The following is an 18640-nucleotide window of genomic DNA, read 5'->3' as shown; positions in this document are numbered from 1 at the left end:
GGGCTCCACGCGTGGCCCCAGGGCAGCTGATGGGTGAAGGTGGCCGCGGTGACCTCAGCTCCGGCACCACAGCCGGCACCACAGCACCTCTTCCTCCGCAGCCTTCCTCTCAATTCTCCCGTGCATTTGGCTGCTGCAGTGCCCGTCACATTTCCATCACAGCCCGCAGGGAGCCGAAGTCCCCCAAGGAAAGCCGCGGCACGCCAGTGGTTTGGTAAACGCTGCCGTGTACAACCTGACATGGGCGGTTCAGAAGCTATCAACCCGCGGTGCTTAAGCACACAAATAGTATTTTCTATTAGTCTCCCTTGGAATTTATGTGCCTTAATACGTTGCTCTTTATGTTAACGGCCCTTTGCAAGACGTACAGGGGATATAACGTGGTTGGATTACTGTGCAAATCATAACTTTGTTCCTGGCTGCGTTTGAGTGATTAGAACAGTAACCTTCACATCACCTTAACATCCACATTTGTATTTTATTACATATATTCCCAAGCAGATTATGTTGTTAAGGTAGATTTTTTGAACCATAACTCAGGAGGAGAAAACACAAAGGCTTCACAGAAATCTCCTGCTAGACAGCATGGAAATTGGCGGCTTTCAAACTGCATTTGAGCTCAGATTAAAATTTTCAGATGTGAGCGTTTCTGACTCGCCAAGTCGGCGGCAGCCTCTGCACCCCTGCTCGTAGCCACATGTGAAAACCCGAGGCCACCATTCAGAGCAGAGCTGTGTGACCTGCCATGCACACGGTGCTGCCTAAAACCCCTCCGGGGCAGCCATCTCCTCCCCACCAGAGGCACCAAATAAATGTGAGCATCCTCAGCTCACACCACAGGCACCTGGGGACTGGGGAAGCACCGAGAGCCCTGGCTGTGGGACGGTCGGGCAGGCAGGGGCATCGGGCTGTGTCCCACATGAGGCACAGGAGAATGAGCATGAGCGAGTGTGACTTGAGGGTTTTCTCACCCAAAACAAGGCTGCAGCGACGCACTGGCACGGTGTAACGGATGCTACGATGGGGAGCTGTTGCTATGGTGAGAGGAGTAATATTTAAGCACCAACTGTTTATAAATATAAAATCCCCACAAAGTTTTCTAAGATTAGATTAAGGGGGCTAGGGTTGTCAGGGTATTCTAGAAGACTTGAGAAATACCAGTATTTTTGGTCATGCGAGCTCTGGGTGCTCCTAAAACAGCAAACACCTGTCCCAAATGCTGAAAATCAAAAGCGACGCTTCTGCCGTTGTGCTTCCCAAGACTGAACAGCGGCGATCTCACAGCCCTGAACTCGCCGGCACAGCCTGGCTCGCTTCTCACAGCCAAGGCGATGCCAGCATCTCCAGGGATTTTCTCTCTTGACACAACCGCAGCGCAGGGACCCAGGTGCCACTGCTTCCCCTAACCTGCTGGCTGCAGGGTGAGGCTGTCCCGAGCCCCTGCCTGGCGCTGGGATCCCACAGCAATGCTTCCAGCATCCTGCAGCCTGGGGGGGGAGGATTTGGGAATGGCCAAGGCGTGGGGCATAGCCCGGGATGTTTCTGTCAGCACCAAACAGATAGGTGGTGAGGTGGGGTGTAGGGAACAAGCATCCACTGCAGCACCTCCAGAACCACGCGCTGGCGCTCACTGCAGCTCCCAGGTCAGAAGAGGTGCAGATAAAGAGCAAAAAAACTGCAGCTCAGCTGCCAAACACCTGGCAGAGGGGGAAACATTCAAAAAGTTGCCCAAAGTAAGAGCCCGACCTGCTTGGAGGAGTCGAGCAGGAGCAGGAGGGACCAAGGGGAACCCCAACGGCGCTGACACGCTGCGGTGCCTCCCGCTGCCCTCCCGGGAGGTCGGGACGGCACCTTCCCGTTACGGCCTCTGCCCGTGGCCGTGGCGGAGCAGGGAGGGCTCCTGGAGCTGGAGGGCGACCCCCGGGACCCCCGCGGCTCCCGACGGGCGGTGTTCGCCCACCGAGGCCCGGCTCGCCCAGCAGGGGGCACGGGGAGGGCGCGCAGCGCCTGGGTGGGTGGGGGGGCGCGTCTCGGGTGTGTGGGGGGGGTGGCTGCAGAAATTAAAGAAAAAGAGAAAAAGAGAAAACTTGGGAGTTTGCAGCTCGGCACGGCGGGGCGGCGCGGAGGCTGCGCTGCCGGGAGGGAGAAGGGGAGGGAGGGAGGGAGGGAAGGAAAGGAGGGAGGGGAGAGCGGGCGCAGCCCCTTCCCCGGCCCTCCCCTCGCCTCGCCCGGCCGCGGGGCGTGGAGGGGCGGCCCCGAGCCCGGCTCTCGGCACGGCCGGCTGAGCTCCGGCGGCGGGGCTCGGCGTCCCCCGGGCCGGGAGCCGCGGCGGGGAGCCGCCGGGGATGCGGGGGGAGCTCGCCGCGGCGCTGCGCCAGGTAAGGGGCGGCGGGGAGCGAGGGGCTGCCCCCTCAGCCCCTCCCCGCTTTGCGACAAGGGCTAACTTTGCCCGGCCGGCCCCTCCCGGAGCTCTCGGTGCCGGGAGGAGGGAGAGGACTGCGGGAAAGTCGGGGATGCGCGGCGGGAGGCTGCCGCTCGGAAGAGTGGAGCCCCGCAACGTGACCGACCCGCAGTCTGCCCCGCAATGATGTGCCCTGCCCTGCCCTGCCCCTCGGAGCTCCCCCCGGCCCGGCGCTGCGGGATGGGCACGCTCGGGCAGCCCGGAGCAGATGAGGGGGACGCGGGTGCAGGTGGGTGCTGCCACGAGGAAAGTCCGGGACCGGCTGGGGCTGGCGTTACTCGGGAGGGACCCGGGAACTCACCAGGAAGGTGCCCGGTGCCGGTAGGGAACAGCCGAGAGCCCCGAGAAACCTCCGGGATGATTTAGGCTCCGGTGACCCGTCGGTGCCTCGGAAAGGAGGACGGGATGGGGAGGAGCACGGGTGCCCCGAGCCTTCTGCTCACCGGAGGGCGGCTGGGGGCGATGCGGGCGGGGAGCGGGGCGAGCCCGGGGCTCTCCGGGCGCTGCTCGGAGCCACGGCCGCAGGGGAGCCCTGGTGCGGAGGAGGAGGCGATGCTGAGCCGGCCTGGCTGCGCGGGGCACGGGGACGGGTCCCCAAATCAGGAGGCGCCCGCGGTGCGGGGAAGCCGGGGCTTCTCGGAGCCGTGTGTCCCGGGGGGGGTCCCCCTTAACCCGGGGTGCTGCCTGCCCGTGCCACTGCTGCGTGGATGTGCAGAGGTGCAAGCATGACTAAGCCGCTGCAGCCGCGTGGGATGCTCATCGCGCGGCTCGCCTTCCCCGCCTCGGTGGCCGCAACGTGTTGTTTCGCCAGGTAAAGTGGCAGGACACTGGGGAGCGGCAGTGGCCGTGCCGGAGGGTCCCCCAGCCCAGAGCTGCTTTGCAATCCTGCGGCTCAAACCCCGCGTCCCCGTCCCCGAAAGGCAGCCGCGGTGAGGGGCTGCCCTGCGGGAAGGAGCCCTGCACCCCGGGGCGCTGCCCGTGGAAGTGACGGTGCTGGGAGCCCTGTGGGTGCCCTTGCACGTGTGGGTCCCCATCCCCGGGGGGCTGGGGGCTGCCTGCGGCCAGGCACGTTTTGGGATCCGCTCTCCGCCGAGCGTGCTGCAGCGCGGACTTGTCAGTGCTGCAGCAGCGCGGGTGTCAGGAAAGGGGTTTTGGCTCCTGGCTCCTGGGATCCCCTCGCCCTGTGTCCCAACGTGCCCCCCTGCACCGGCGGGAGCGTGCCCGGGCACAGGGGCGAGCAGGCAGCCGTGCCCCGCTCCCTGCACTCCTTGCCCCTCCGCCTCGCCCCGAGACCCCCGAACCCTCCCCGGGTGCCTGCTGCTCACAGTTGTGTTTTCCAGCTGGTCCCAAAGTCCTGAGTCACTGTGCGGTTTCCATGGAAACAGGCTTGCTGTCGGTGATCGGATTTAGGGGCAGAGGGCCCCGGATCCCAGACCCGGGTGGGCAGCCCCGGCGGGAGCGGGCACATCCCTGGCATCACCCTGGGGCTCGCCCAGGCACCTGCATCGCCACCGAGCCTCCGGCTGCAGCCCCTGCCTCGGCCGGGCACGGGGATTGCCCTGGAGGTGCCTGACTCCTGGCGAGCCGAGGAGGGAGGGGGCAGCCTGAAGACAGCCCAAGAGAGCTGCTGGTTTTCGGCTGCCCTGCAAGAGAGCCTTGGAAACAGGCGCCCAGCAGTGATGGTGGCGTTGCTGCACGGTCCCCTGCCTAGAGCTGCCGTCGCACCCGAGGCGCCTGAGCACGGCCACCTCCGGGGAGCAGTGGGGGAACCTGCAGGGAGGGCTCGGGGCAGCCCCGCTCCTCCGCTGGAGCACAAGGTGCTGCGGGAGCTCCCCCACGATGACAAGGGGTGACAAGTCCTCGAATGCCATGCTCCTGCCACGCAGCCCCCCAGCACAAGTCATTTCCACCTGAAGACTGTCCCCAAAGGAAGCGTCTGGCACTCAGCATCCACTGTGCTTCACCCGGCCGCGCTCCCTGTGCTCGTGACTCACAGAGGCTGTCCAGCTTAATTCATCGCCTCTGGCCCTGCTGGTGCTCCAGGGCTGGAGTAGTGCTGGGAGGAAGAGGAGGAGGAGGAGGGCAGGTGACTGCACACCCGCTGCTGTTGCATGGCGTGGGAGGCTGCATCGCCTTCGCCCATCCTGTCGGATGAGGGCTGTGGGAAGCGGGGCGGGGAAGAGGAAAGGCTCGGCACCTTCCTCCTCGGGCAGACAATGCTCCTGTCCCTGTGCCAGACACTGGCCGGCCTCCTGCAGTGCATCCCTCGCGGCCAGCCTGCTCCCAGGCAGCTGCACAGAGACACAGGCGAAGCAGGGGCATGGGCTGGCGTGCTGTGACCAGGGAGAGTTAGGGCTGGGGAAGGGGCAGCGGTGACACCAGCACCAAAAGAGGCCACGTGCCCTCTCTCCAGGGCAGCCGTCTGCAGCACACGCGCTGCAACCGCTACTCGGCAAAGCTGCCCTGAATGGTGCAGGGCCACGCATCTCCTCTTCAGGTGTCTCCTGCCAGCCCGGCTGCAGGCTCTGTGTGCAGCCGAGAGAGGAGCGAGGGGTGCTCGTTGTTCTGCGAGAGGGCCAGGGCTGAGCGGGAGCCGCATCTCCTGGGACGCAGCGATGGGAGGAGGCTCCTGCTGGCTTTAAAAGCCACAGATGAGACATCAGGGAGGGACACTTCTCCCCAAACCCGCCCCTCCCTCGCTGTGGCTTGGTGATCGGGCAGGGCACACGCAAAGGGAGACAAGGGGCCGCAGAGGCTGAGCCTGGGCTGATGCTGCCTCTTTGCCTCTGCTCTGAGTATGTGAATCTTTGCTTCCCTTGCTCAGCTTGGTGCATTGCGAAGGGGAGAGGACCTGGGGCAGGTGGAGAACCTGAGATCAGGACCATCCGAGTGGCGTCAGCTCCACGCTCCACCAGCACGGAGTAAAAGTTGAGGCTTTGCCTGAAGGGTGCAGTGTGGCTGGCCGGCACTAGAGAGCAGGAAAGAGGTCCCACTTTGCACCTTCCAACCAGAAGATGGCACTTCCATGAGTCACCTGGACCAGGGGATGCCAGCAGGACAGCCTGTCTTAGCAGACCTGGAAAAATAAATAAGCCCTTGGGTTCTCTGAACCCTCATGAGGCCGCCAAGCCAGCACTTTTGCCAAAGAATATTCTACGTGGGGAATCACACATGCTCTGAATCACAGGGTGCACAAAACCCCTCTCCTGGTGGAAGGTCTCTGGAGCCTGGTAGCTCCTGGAGCCAGCAGCTGGGGCAACCTGTGGATAATAAAAGTAATAATTCAAAAAATTAAAAGGTGTTTTTCAACTCACCTGCCATCCATTGGTGGCCCATGCCACATGGGGGGAAACATGGAAGGCTGGTGGGCAAGGGGCAGTGTGTGCAGGGGGCTGCAGAAGGGGCGCAGTCACATTATCCAGGGCTGTGCACGGTGGGCTCCTGCACCCAACGCTGGTGTTTATCTGCTTCCTCTTACACGCACCGCTCTCCACATGAGGCTGTGCTCCTCTGTCTGCAAACAGACCCCAGTGCAAGCCTGCAGATAGCAGAGGAGGATGGCACAGCAGGGACCTGCAGCAGAAAATCCTTGCTGGGGCTTTGAAAGGAGCTACAGCATCCTCCCGTCCTGGCCCAAAGGCTTGGAGTGGTGTAGGAGCAGTTTCTGGTGCATGTAAGCGTTTGGGGACTTTATTTAAAGCTTGAGGGACTAACCAAGGAAAATAAGATTTTCCTCTTTTTTTTTTTTTTTTTTTAAATTTTTTTTTGGTGGCTACTGCCTCAGTCAAATCTGTTTCAAAGCCCAGGGGAACAACTCCCACTGTTTTGTACCAGAGGAGGCAGAGTCACCCATGAGGCATCGTTGCTGCCAATAGAGGATGCAGGTGATGCAGTTCCTCCTGCCTCAGCTGTGTAGGGGGCCCGAATCCCAGAGCAGAGCAGGACCTGGCCAGCAGCACCAGCTTAGCACTGGGGGCGCACGGGGCTAGCCACTGGGATTTTGCCAGTTGTCCTCCTTTGAAACAGGGCTCTGCAGTGTGTCACTGGGATCCACGTGGTTATGACCGATGTATGTGCTCTGGGGGAGGGTGTGTGGTGCACCCAGTAGGCAGTAGGAATACTTGGGTCCTCCTCAGCGGTCCTTGCTCAACCCGTGACTTCTCTGTTGGGTTGCAGACACCAAGACAACCTGTGAAGAAGCCCCATGAAGGTGACCAGCCATGCAATGTTCCTGGAAGGCTGTCCTCCTACTAGCCTTGGCATCCATTGCGATCCAGTACACAGCAATCCGGACCTTCACCGCCAAGTCCTTCCACAGCTGCCCCATCCCCAGCCCCGTGAACTGCAGTCTGAGCCAGGACACCGATGCGCCCGACCGGCTGTGCGACGAGAGCCCCACCTTCGCCTACAACCTCTCCAGGAAGACGCACGTCCTCATCCTCGCCACCACCCGCAGCGGCTCCTCCTTCGTGGGGCAGCTCTTTAACCAGCACTTCGACGTCTTCTATTTATTCGAGCCCCTCTACCATGTCCAGTACACGCTGATCCCAAAGCTGACCCAGAGCAAGAGCACGACGGACAGGCGGGTCATGCTGGGGGCCAGCCGCGACCTGCTGCGGAGCCTGTACGACTGCGACCTCTACTTCTTGGAGAACTACATCAAGCCCCAGCCCATCAACCACACCACCGACCGCCTCTTCCGCAGGGGGGCCAGCAAGGCGCTGTGCTCGCCGCCTGTCTGCGAGCCCCTGGGAGCCGCCGACCTCCACCTGGAGGAAGGAGACTGCGTGAAGAAGTGCGGCACCTTGAACCTGACGCTGGCCACCGAGTCCTGCAGGGAGCACGGGCACGTGGCCATCAAAACCGTGCGGGTGCCCGAGGTCAGTGACCTGCGGGCCCTGGTGGAGGACCCGCGGCTGAACCTGAAGGTCATCCAGCTGGTGAGGGACCCCCGGGGGATCCTGGCGTCCCGCAGCGAGACCTTCCGGGACACCTACCGGCTGTGGAGGATCTGGGACGGCACCGGCAGGAAGCCGTACAACCTGGACGTGACCCAGCTCACCACGGTGTGCGAGGACTTCTGGAACTCCGTCTCCACCGGCCTCAACCGGCCGCCATGGCTCAAGGGCAAGTACATGCTGGTGCGGTACGAAGACCTGGCCAGGAACCCCATGAAAAAGACCGAGGAGATCTACGATTTCCTGGGCATCCCCATGGACAGCAACGTCGAGCGCTGGATACAGAACAACACCCGGGGAGACCGGTCCTCGTCCAAACACAAGTATGGGACGGTGCGCAACTCGGCGGCCACGGCGGAGAAGTGGCGCTTCCGCCTGTCCTACGAGATCGTGGCGTTCACCCAGCACGCCTGCCAGCAGGTGCTGGCGCAGCTCGGCTACAAAACCGCCGGCTCCGAGGAGGAGCTGAAGAACCTCTCCATCAGCCTGGTAGAGGAGAGAGACTTCCTGCCCTTCTCTTAAGGCCGGGGTCCCCTTTTTGATACGGACTGTTTCGAACTGTTGCCTTATTTTGTTTTCTTTCGTTTTGTTCCCCCCTCACCCCCCCTCTTTCTCATCTTCTTCTCTCCAGAATTTGCACTAAATCTTGAGCGGGAATCTCAATGGAGTCCAGGGGAAGCGATTGCTGCCTCTCAACACGTTTCGGACACAAGAGGAATCGGGTCTCTCCAAGCAAGAGCTAGAACTGTGGATGGGTAACAATGTTTACAAAACACACAAAATGTATAAAGCAACCTTCAAGCTTTCCAAACCGAAGGGTACCTGGGGTACTGTACTTTTGCACTGTTTACTTTTACAATGTAAGAGGTAAATATAAATTTAATTTATGAATGGTGTCGTCCCCTCCAGAGTAACTCCCCCTGACCCTGATGAGCAGGTTAGACTGGAAGATGAACGTGGAACAACCTCGTCTTCAATCTCAGTTCAGTATGTCTGTTGAAGTCATGTTATTGGGCTGGGCAGGCAGTCAGCTGCTCGTACATGGTTGTTTGGTAACACCTGTGATATTTCTTTGTGCCAAAAACCCACAAAAGAAAAAAAAAGTGATTGGGTGGTTTGGTAGAAGCCCAACACATTTAATGCTTTATTTCTGTGTTTTCTGTAAATAAAAGTGCAATAAAACTGACCTGGGGGGTGAACGTCAACTGAAAGACCTCAGTAACTACAGCTGGGGTGGATGCACCGACAGGCAAAGACCGATGTCTCCAGATCCACCTGGCTCCTCCAGCGCATGGGAGCGGGCTGGGGCAGGGGACCTTACACCACAGCCCCTCAAGGGCGGCAGGGAACCGCGAGTCACTTCCTTTGGCACGTGCATGTTTGCATCTGTGTGTGTAAAAATGCAAGTGGTTAAGCCAAACGCGAGAACCTGTGGTTATTTGCAGATGTGAGAGCTTGCTGGCCTGTGTAGGGGCATGGGACTTGCTGAAGTGCCTGGCAGCAGACCCCCATGGCCCCAGCCCCATCAGCCTGCCCCTCTTTGCTCCTGCTGGTCTTAAGCTCGCCCCGATGCAAGCACTAGCGTGCCCTGCCCTGGAGGATCAAAGTGGCAGCAGCACACCCGAAGCCTGACACAAGCTGTGGCCAGTCTGTTTGAACATCACCCACTAGGGCAGCTCACTGACTTCTCCAACCCAGCAGGGACAAGGTCCTCCCAGCAGCCAGCCCTTGAGGCACATCCCACAGCCCAGCTGCGGGGCTGGTCCCCAGGGGAAGGAGGAGAGCAACCCCTGGCAGTTTCACAGCTCTGTCACCTCAGGAGCCAGGCAGGGACCGACAGAAAGCCCTGCAAGGCCAGCTACATCCACCCATGGCTGCACAATCCCAGCCCTCACAGTAACACTGGACCCGCTCCAATGGCATTTTGGCCACCCAGAGCCCGCCTACTTGGGCAGGTTTCCTCCCCAAAGGCATCTTCTGAGGTCTGCTGGCCACCAGCTCCCAGCCTGAGCTCTTACTCAAGAGAGGGTGGGACTGGGTGCCACATACACCCATCTTTAGGCAAAGATGGAAGGAAAAACAGCAGCTATAAGCAATTTTCCACCCTCCTTCCCCACCTTTAAAGACCTCTGAGGGGCAGGTGCTGCAGCTACACAAGGTCAGCTCGTTAGCAGCATGTAGCAAACAAGCTTAACTTGGCAAACCTGCCTGAGCTGGGCACTGGTGGGGAAGAGGTGAGCAGGGCCATGAATCTGATGGCCTCCCCTCACCTGCCTCTTGCCCTGTGAATAGGACAGTGGGTCACCATGCTCTGGGACAGATACATGCCCCATCAACTGGAGAGCCACCCACCCCAGGCATTTTCTCCTTCCTCCTCCACCACCAGCAAAGCATCAACCAAATAAATGGCTTGATTGCCCCATTATTAGCTACTAAATTAATCCTTTTGTCAGCACTTAACGAATGCCGAGCTGTTGGCTCCTAGCCTTATCCCAGTAAAAGGGACACGGGCTGCGAGGCTGCCAAATTCCTCCTCCCTCCTCAGCAGTCCCAGAGCTCGGTGGCTTCTCCGCTGCACTGCCATTGTCCCTGCTCGAGGGCTGCGTGTTCCCAGGAGCGTGGGGCAGCTCTGCTGTGGGCAGGCATCCGTGGAGTAGGTGAGGTGGCCAGGGTGGCTGGCTGTGCCCATCCCAGCACGCGTGCTGCCTGCCAGCAAGCAAATACATGTGTCTGGCTGCTCCGTGGGGTTCCCCTGAAGCTGTGGGGAGGGAAGTAAAACCCCCTCGACCTGCTGAAATGGCAGGCTGCTGCAGGGGGAAGGAGGCTTCTCTTTGCTTCCTCAGCTAGGAGAAGTAGCTGCGCAAACCTGCAAGAAGATACGGCGGCTGTAGAGGCAAAATTTTCCCTCCTTGGCTGCTGGGATACCACTTTTGTGGCTCAGCTAGCCTTCCTCTGGCCTGAATGTGCTCACACGCGCATTTTTGGTCTTTAAAGCAAAACAAGAAATCAAGCTAAAAAAATCTTCTCCAAACTGCTCTTGCTATTCCAATCAGGAAACCTGCTTGCAGCAAAATGGCTTTTGAATCACAGTTGAAAGCCGTGTCCTAGTTTAAGAGGGGATTGAGCCTCAGCCCTGCTTGGTGCCTCATTTAGAGCCCTTAGGGGAGAGATCTGATTTCCCAAGGAATCTCTAACATCTTCGTTCAACTGTGCTTCCTCTGCTTGTTTTCCCCCACTGGAAACAAGAAATGGTGCAACAAAGATTTTTATCCTCAAATTTTACTGTAATTAAAATACAGAGATGCAGAATATTCCCAGAAACACACTGCAAAACAAACCAAGCAAACAAATTCAGTAGGAAACCAATTACAGACAATGAAATGATAAAGAACCAAAGTGTCCTCTGGAGCCCAGTGCCATGCACAGGACTGCGCGGCCGCAGCGACGGTCCCAGGCTTGCACAGGGCTCCTCGGCTCCTGAGGAAGCAGAGATGAGCCCCGTGCATCTGTCCCGGCAGCCCTGCGGCTCTCTCCGTCCATCTCCACGTTTACGCTCACCCTGTTATTTTTACCAGGATTACTTTGCGATGGAGACACAGGGATGACCCACCCACAGGAACAAGAGCCAACAAGGGAACCCAGAGGGAAAGAAACAGGGTAAGATTTTCCAGACACGAACACAAGCGGACAGAGAGGGGTGGAAGACATGCACTCCTCTCCCAGCCAGGGGAGCTGCGGGAACAGTCACCCTCTCTGCCCTCCCAGCCAGCGTGAGCACAGATGTTTAACGGAGGGCTCAGGCAGGGTTTTGGAGAGCTTTATCCAGGGGCAAGAAAAAAAGCTAAGGGAGGGGAAATAAAGAAGGAGAGCAATAATGGGATAAGCAAAGGGAAAAGGGAGGAAAGGAAGCGCCCGCAGGCTCTCCTCTCAGCCGGGACATGCCCCTTGGGCACAGAGAATGCCCAACTGTGGTGGACACAGAGCTGTGTGTAGGACCACGGCCCAGCCCCACCGTGGGGAGATCATAGCAAAAGCCTGGGGGAGAGCTGGGAAGGTAGAAGGTAATGGAGGGGCTGATCTGGCATTTGGACCACGCACCCATTGGGCATATTGACCTAGCTAAATGGAAACACTTAGTAATCGTCAGTGCTGTGGAAGCAGGGCCCCGGCCAGGAGTGGAACGACACCACACCCCAAAACCCATGTTCTTCCACTTCCCTTCCGTGCTCTTCCCTAGGGCCAACTCCCTCATGCTCATCCTCTGATTCAGAGCCTGTCCTAAGAAACAAATTCCCTTCTTGCTCCTCCTTGTCTTGCTCCCTGACTCTTCCTCTCCCCTCCCCTCCTCCTGTCACCAGGACACTGGTCATCTCCCTTGCTCGAGCTCCCGTCACCCCTCTGTCCACCTTGAGCTGCCCCCTTCCTTTTGTACCAAGCCCTCCACCAGTGGGATTTATGCAAAATACAGTTTTTAGCCCTCTGCGATGAAGGGGCTGTGGGGAAGGCCTGCACCCATGGTCTGGCTGCTCTCTGTGGTGGGGGAGGAGGAAAGGGGGGGGTTCCTTCAGCAAGCAGCAGCCTCCCCGTCCCAAACAGATCCCAACGTCATGCACCCAAAGCTGCCAGGAAGCACCTTTGTGGTTAGACTGGTGCCACCAGCCCTGTTTTCCTTTCTGCTCTGGCACAGACAGTGCCCAGAAGAGCAGCCTGGGGCCAGGTCACCGGGCTCAATCACGCACGCCTAGCATGCCAACAGGGACACGCCTTCCAGAAGCCTTCCTTTGAGCCCCGTGTATTTATGTATTCCTGTATGCTCATTAAGCAGTACGAGGCCCTGGTTTTTGGGTAGGTTTGATATTCTATCCCTGCCTGCTAGCTTCCCCTTTTTTTGCTATTGGTGGTCCATGAGTTCTCCATTAGCTGGGCTCAAAGAACAGTTCCCCTCACACCTCTCCTCCCCTTCTCCCAGCCACCCTCCGAGGAAATGGCAGCTCCAGACAGAAGGGGAGCCTCACGCCATTTACTGCAAGGTGCACTGAAGAGCAGAACTGATAAGATGGGAAACCCTTAGGCCCTCTTTAATGCACTTTTATCATACTTCCCATGCCTGCAGACAATGGCTTGGGAAGCATCTCTTCCCTCCCTCCTGGCAGCAGGAGCCTGTGTGGGATGCTGGTTAGCCAGAGCATCATGAGCTTCCCTTCACCTGCCCAGGGGCAGCTGGAGAAGTAAAGCCCTTACACAGTCTTCTCCTGCCTAAAGCCTCAGAGAGGCAGTTAGGAAGAAGACTGTCTTCTGTCCCAGTTGGTGAGAAACCATCTTTCTAAGAGGGTTGGTGACAGCACAGGTAGTTATGCACAAGCAGCTTTTAGCTCTAGGGCTGGAGGTGGGTTCAGAAGCAGTCTGTGATCTGGCATGAGAATGAGATATGCTGAGGGGGAGCGGTGAGCAGAGATCCATACAGTGCAAACTGCCCTCGTGCTTTGCAGGGCACTTGGTACAAAGGAAGAACAGACAAGGTTTCTTCTGGCCTTGCTAACTGCCACGAGCATCAAAGCAAAGTGCAGGCACACATCAAGACCTGATCTTCCTGTGAAGCTGCTGCCTTCTGAGACAGAACCAACACATCTGGGTCAATTTGGCCTTCACAAGAACAAAAGAGACAAAGAGAGGAAATGCATACTCATACTGAATGCTGTTTCCTCTACAGAAACAAAGATGTAGGTTAAACCACTCTCATGCTATCAAGAATAACATACTGTGGAGATCAGCAACCTCTTACTACTGCAAACAGCAGGGCCACTACCCAGCAAGGGGCATGGAGAGAGACTAACACCTGCAGGACTAACACAGGGACACGGCGACTTAAGTCAGGCCCCAAATGTGGATTTAATAAAGATCAGAATCAAAACTGTTTCACAAGCCCAAGAACAATCAGTCAAAATGGGGATGGAGGGGTTATACTTAAATACTCCCTGATGTTTGAGTCCTACACGTAACAGAGCAGTCAGGAAATGCAATGACCTCGAACAGGAAATGAAAATCAAGGAAGTTGGCTTCAGTGTCCAAAGATAGGGCAGAAAGTAAACAAACAGCATAGACATGGGAAAGGAGATTTTTCACATTCCTTTGGTTTCAGTAAACTAAGCTGTTGGGCAACAGAGGGGAAACCTTCCTCTAGAACATTATTCTTTTGACCAGGACCCTATATAAAACCTACGTGCTGGAAGTGCCAAAGATGATTGTGTAAACTCCTCCGCGGCAGTGGCACAGTTTTGCTTACCTGGCTGAAAACATGCCTGTGGACTGATACATACACACACGCTAACACATATGCATATCTATAAAATACAGCACGAACACTTGCTTCACTTGCCTACGCATCCAACAGCTAACAACCTAGGCTAATAACCTGCCAAAGCCAGGGAAGGCAGAGTTAATGTTGGAACCTGTGGCTTTCCTCATCCCGAGAATTGCAGGGGACCTTGGAGTGTGAGTGTGTGCACGTGTGTGTGTATGTGTGTGTGTGTGCACGATGTCTCGCAACCCCTCGAGCGTCACAGGCCAGGCTGAGGATGGCTATGACTCCCAGATGGATGCAGGTGTCTGGGTTTCTGCGGCACTGAGAGTTTGGGTGGGATATTTAGTGCAACATGGTCATTTAGAGGAGCGGGGCTGGAGCCTCAGGAGCAGCACGTGGAGGAGTTGCTGGTGCCCTGCGCAGGCTCGCAGCCGCTGCAGCGCGCTCAGCCCCTCGGGGAAGCATTCTCCGAAGCAGCGCATCCCACTCCCAGCCAGGCCACCACTACCGGGGTGCTGAGTCAGGGGAGAGCAAGGCTCTTGGCCTCCTCTCCCTCCCTAGAGCAGAACTCGGATGGCATTTGGGAACACTTGTGGTTACCAGTGATGTCTGTGGAGTGAGAGCATGGCCTAGAGCCAAAATGCCCCTGGTGCAGAGTGGGATACTGCAAGGACTTCAAGGGTCAAACCCAAGGGTCTGGTTTGTGTCTCTGTGGCGAGGGCACCTCTCCCCTCACACCAGTGGAGCATCACTACCTGTGCTGTAATATCACAGAGGCCTGGCAGATGCCACTGTCAGCTCTTTCCTCAAGTAGGAACACACAGCAGGTTTCATTCTTCCACCTCTCCCCAAAAAATCTGCACAGAAGTTGGTGACCCAGGACATATGATACTCTTGTGTGGCGTCATCCCTGAGCTGCTCTGCTGAGCTCGAGGGTTCCTTCTCTGAAGGGTGCAATTCAGCCAGGGAGTGACTGGGAGTAGCTTGTGGGATGGGTCCTACAAACGAAAAGGTAGGAGGTAAGGGCAGGCAGGAGGCTTCTCCCTTTTTACAGTATCTCTGTGTCAATGGGAATTCTACTCTTTTCCTGAAGGCAGATCCCCAGGCACACCTCCCAGAGCAAATGGAAAGGGTGTTTCAGAGGCCGTCTTCCCTCCTGAAGCTGAATTCAATACCTAACCCACACTTCAAGCTAGGCATAATTCTCCCCCCTGCCCCCTTGTCCCCCCACCTTCAGGCAGATGGAGCCCGACACCCTCTCCCAGCCCTCTGTGCTTTCACAGAGGAAGAAGGGAGGAAGAAAACTGCGAGACAGAGACAACCATGCCTTTAAAGCCCTGGGAGCAGAGATGGTTCCCGGTAGGTGATGGGGGTGAAAGGTGCTGACAGCGGCTCTGAGAGCTCTGAGCCAGGCAGGCGGTGCTGAGCAGGCCGCAGCCGGAGTCTGCTCGGGTGTTTTACCCTCCCTGAAGCGGCTGGTTCCAACTCAAAGAGGTGCTGTGCAGGGGGAGAGTATGGGCAGGTTGATCTTTCGGAAGGGAGCTGCTATGGGGATTAGTCAGCTTTGTCCTTCTTCTTTGCGGTGAAAGGGACTTTGCTGGCGACAGCGCTGCCCACGGCTCCGACGCCGCCGGTCACCGCTGAGACGCTGCCCTTCACCAGTCCAACGCCAGCAGCGGGGACGCTGGTCACAGCTGTTTTGGTGAGCTCCAGGCTCTTGCTGCCCACCCAGGCAACTCCTCCCAGCGTGGCGCCCACGGCTCCCCGGGTGATACTGAACAGGCCGCCCGTCACTCTCCAGATCACCCCTGCCTGCGGCTGCGGGTGGTCCTTGCTGGCATCTGTGGGGACAGAGAGAAAGGGAAAGTCAGCAGAGCTCGGGCCGAGGGCCTTCTTCTCCGTGGGCTGTTCCTCCAGCCCAGGAGGTTCTCCACCATGGCACACGCTCCCGCATGCCAGCGCCTTGCAGCCCCTTGGTGCCTGAGGGAGGAACTGGAGCACTCCCAGGTCTACAGCATGGCAGGAGAGGACTTTGGCAGGGCAGATGATGGGAGCAGAATTGCCCACACGGCAGAGAAAGAAAGGCATCGGCTCGGTTATATTCCCAAACTCAAGTCTCAGTGCTGCAATTTAAAGCAAATCCCACTAACAAGAGATGTAATTCCCCTCTTCTGCATGTTGACTAATACCAGTAAATCACAGAGACTGTTGCCAACATTGGAGGCACGAGCTGCAGACAGCACCAGCTGACGTTTGCGTGGCCTGCAGGTCCTCGGGAGCATCTGTTTCAAGGTAGGTCTGTGCTAATGTCAGGTGAGGGACTGAGGCGCAACGCAGGCCTATCTGCCAGAGCTGTAATTGAGCTAGCACAGATAGCAAACCGCAGTAAAGACACAGCGACACGGACGTCACCTCAGGTTGTACAAGCCCTCCAGAGATCTCAGCGATGTATTTAATAGTGTTAAGACTGTGCTGGTTTACCTGTGCCAGCTGGATCGAGGCCAGCATAACATACCCACCCAAGCTGCCATCGTACCTGCCCACAGCCCTGCAGACATCAACGCTCGCAGCTCGTCGTTTCTTGGGGAAGGGGTGACTCCGCGCTGCTGCTCGGGGGACTCAAACCTGGCAGCTCCCCTGTTGGCCCCCACACGCCCCTCTCACTTTGCGCCAGCTAACCGTGCCACACACGGGCAGCAGAGGAGGAGCTGTTCTTTTTGTGGGACGAGGTATTTCGGAGACTGACTTCTGATTCACCGCCAGTTCTGTACACGAGATGAGTTACTAATAATTGCAAAAATACAACAAAGCAATTGTGGCAGGAAAAAAAGCAAGCACCAGCTGGGAAGGCAGGAGCCCTGGAGCAGCAGCATCCCTTCTAACCTCTTCTAACCCACTACCTATTCAGAACAGAGGTTGCACAGTGCTAATGCAGCAAGAGGGCTTTAGCCTCCTGCTAAATGCGCACCCCATTTCCTCCTCGATGCTCTCAAGTTCCCCCCCACCCTCTTTCTCTGAAGCTCTCTGCTACTTGAGAAGAAAGCCCCTTGTTTATCTGCTCACTGCCAGCCTCTTTCTTTGGCTGTTAATAATATTCCAGGCAACAGAAAATTTCTACCTGGAAAGCCCCTTTTGATGTCTCCACCCACTCCCATTTCCACGTAGATTAGAACCAATATTGATTCAGGCAGTGGACCTCCTTTGCTAGCAAGCAAAGGCCTTGGGAGGGCTGGAAGGCTGGTGAACAGCTCATCAAGCTGCAGGGCCCCAGCACGCTGCACGCCCTGCTTGATGGAGATGTCAGACTTATTCAGTCTAAGCAAACATCTTCCTTCTGTTGTTAGTAACTCGTCTCACCCTGCGTCTTTACCACATCTGCTATTCAGCGTACTTCTACCCAGAGATACCATGAATTTGTTGGAGCACAGACCCTCTTCCCCTTGTCCGCATGACACGCAACACAGTGGGGTCTCTAAGTGCTGCTGGAAAACAAACCTTTTTTTTTTTTCTTCCTTTTTCCTTTTTTTTTAAGCAAACCAACCAGAAATCTGACAGAAAGCAGCAGCAGCAGGGCACAGATTTTATCCTTGGAAGCACTGCTTGCCCTGGGGTGCTGGATGCAGACGGCTGAAGGGACAGCCTGACCTTGCCAAAGAGATCAGAGCTGCTGCCTGCACGAGCACTCGGGCAGACTGGGGGCCAGTTAGTCACACTGGGGGCTCCCGGACTGCAGCGGGTCATTTGTGGGATGGAGGGGTGCTCCAGGGCACTGAGGAAACAATATAAGATGTCTTCAGATTCAAATGGCTAACTTTTAGACACTCAACATATGAGTTTAAGTTAGGAAATTTGATTCGCTTGGCTCCATTTCTAGGCAGGGAAGAGAAGGGGGCTTCTTCAGAAGATTCAGATTAGGCATGAGCCTGAATTAGGTGCTGTGATGATCCTTTCCTGTTTATTTTTGTGTTCTAAAATTCTGCAGGTTTTGGAGTCTTTGCATACATTTTCACCCGAGCTTCACTCAGGCTGTGCAGCAGCCTTCCCTTGGCCCCCCGGCTCAGGACAGTGCCTGTGAGCAGCCCGGTGCTCACCAGCTCTGATGACTTGGAATAAAGGCAGTCTGGAAACTCAGACTGGTTCTGCACATGAATGCCATCTTCGGTGCGATGGAATGACGTGGGTCTTGTGTTCCCGCTGCCCTGTCCGGGGAAGCAGGATCCTTTGTGTCCCTCAGAGGACTGCAATGCAGAAGCTCTGGGCATTAAGCAGTGTGCTCAGCTGCAGAACCAAGAGCAGTATCAATGCAGCAATAATCTCCCTGGCTCTCCCAGTGTAAACCTGTCTCCGAGGCTACCTGCAACACCTCTGTAGAAGGCTTTAGGCCTTTGCCCACATTTCTGGGGCTGCAGGAGCTGCTCAGCTATCAGGCCAACACCAGTGCGAAAATCGCTTAGATGCTGTGTTTGCCTGCAGGTGGATAGCCCAGGGACCAGAGGGGAGGAGGCAACTGCAGATGAGATTAGGGGGGATGTTACTCTGCCAGCAAAGAGCTAAAACATATCGGAGAAAGTGTCAGGAAATATTAATGAAGAAAGACAAGGACAAAGGTTCTTTCTGATTAAGCTAGGCAGAGTCAACAAAGCTGCAGCATCCTGGAGCATCAGTGCTTGCACGCTGCCTGCACCTGCACCTGCTCTGCAGCTACTCCTGTGGTCCTTAAACTCACAAGTAGCAGGGAAGAGGGATGGAGGACCTGGCCCTAGGAGGATTTGAGGCTGTTCCAGGAGCATCCCCAAGGCTTTAACACAGAACAGAAGCTGTACCACCAAAAGAAAGAGAAAATTAAAAAATCTCAGATTTCAATCTATATGAAAAGAGAAAGAGAAATCCTTTGTGACCCCAACCACAAGGGGACACGTC

At 56.9% G+C, this 18640-nt stretch overlaps 2 protein-coding genes across 6 annotated transcripts in view; one reads left to right on the top strand and one right to left on the bottom strand.

Annotated features, from left to right (window-relative positions):
• Nucleotides 1–2263: 2263 nt before the first annotated feature.
• Nucleotides 2264–8572, top strand: CHST1 (carbohydrate sulfotransferase 1). Of its 3 annotated transcripts, XM_050711011.1 has the most exons (3): nt 2264–2378; nt 6638–7908; nt 8051–8572. In XM_050711011.1, exons 2-3 carry the CDS (start codon nt 6682–6684, stop codon nt 8060–8062), a joined length of 1239 nt encoding a protein of 412 aa, XP_050566968.1. In that variant the 5' UTR covers nt 2264–2378; nt 6638–6681; the 3' UTR covers nt 8063–8572. The 3 variants fall into 3 exon arrangements, with proteins under 3 accessions (XP_050566968.1, XP_035395450.1, XP_035395451.1); XM_035539557.2 differs by having other exon boundaries at nt 6638–8572; XM_035539558.2 differs by lacking the exon at nt 2264–2378 and adding an exon at nt 2579–2690 and having other exon boundaries at nt 6638–8572.
• Nucleotides 8573–10692: 2120 nt separating this feature from the next.
• LOC118244518 (transmembrane protein 263-like) overlaps nt 10693–18640 on the bottom strand; it is a 193279-nt gene continuing 185331 nt past the window's right edge. For all 3 annotated transcript variants that reach the window (XM_035539559.2, XM_050711012.1, XM_035539560.2), the window contains one exon: nt 10693–15561. In XM_035539559.2, coding sequence (XP_035395452.1) covers nt 15275–15561 — 287 coding nt within the window. In that variant the 3' untranslated portion in view covers nt 10693–15274. The remainder of the gene's footprint in view (nt 15562–18640) is intronic.

This window comes from Cygnus atratus, chromosome 5 (genome assembly GCF_013377495.2).
Source record: "Cygnus atratus isolate AKBS03 ecotype Queensland, Australia chromosome 5, CAtr_DNAZoo_HiC_assembly, whole genome shotgun sequence".
Classification (NCBI taxonomy): Eukaryota; Metazoa; Chordata; class Aves; order Anseriformes; family Anatidae; genus Cygnus; species Cygnus atratus.
Note: the sequence above shows the minus strand (reverse complement) of the source record. Positions and strands in the feature narration are given on the sequence as shown.

Bases quoted from the DNA above. Each gene is read 5' to 3' on its own strand.
- CHST1 (XM_035539557.2), top strand. From the start codon at position 6,682: ATGCAATGTTCCTGGAAGGCTGTCCTCCTACTAGCCTTGGCATCCATT.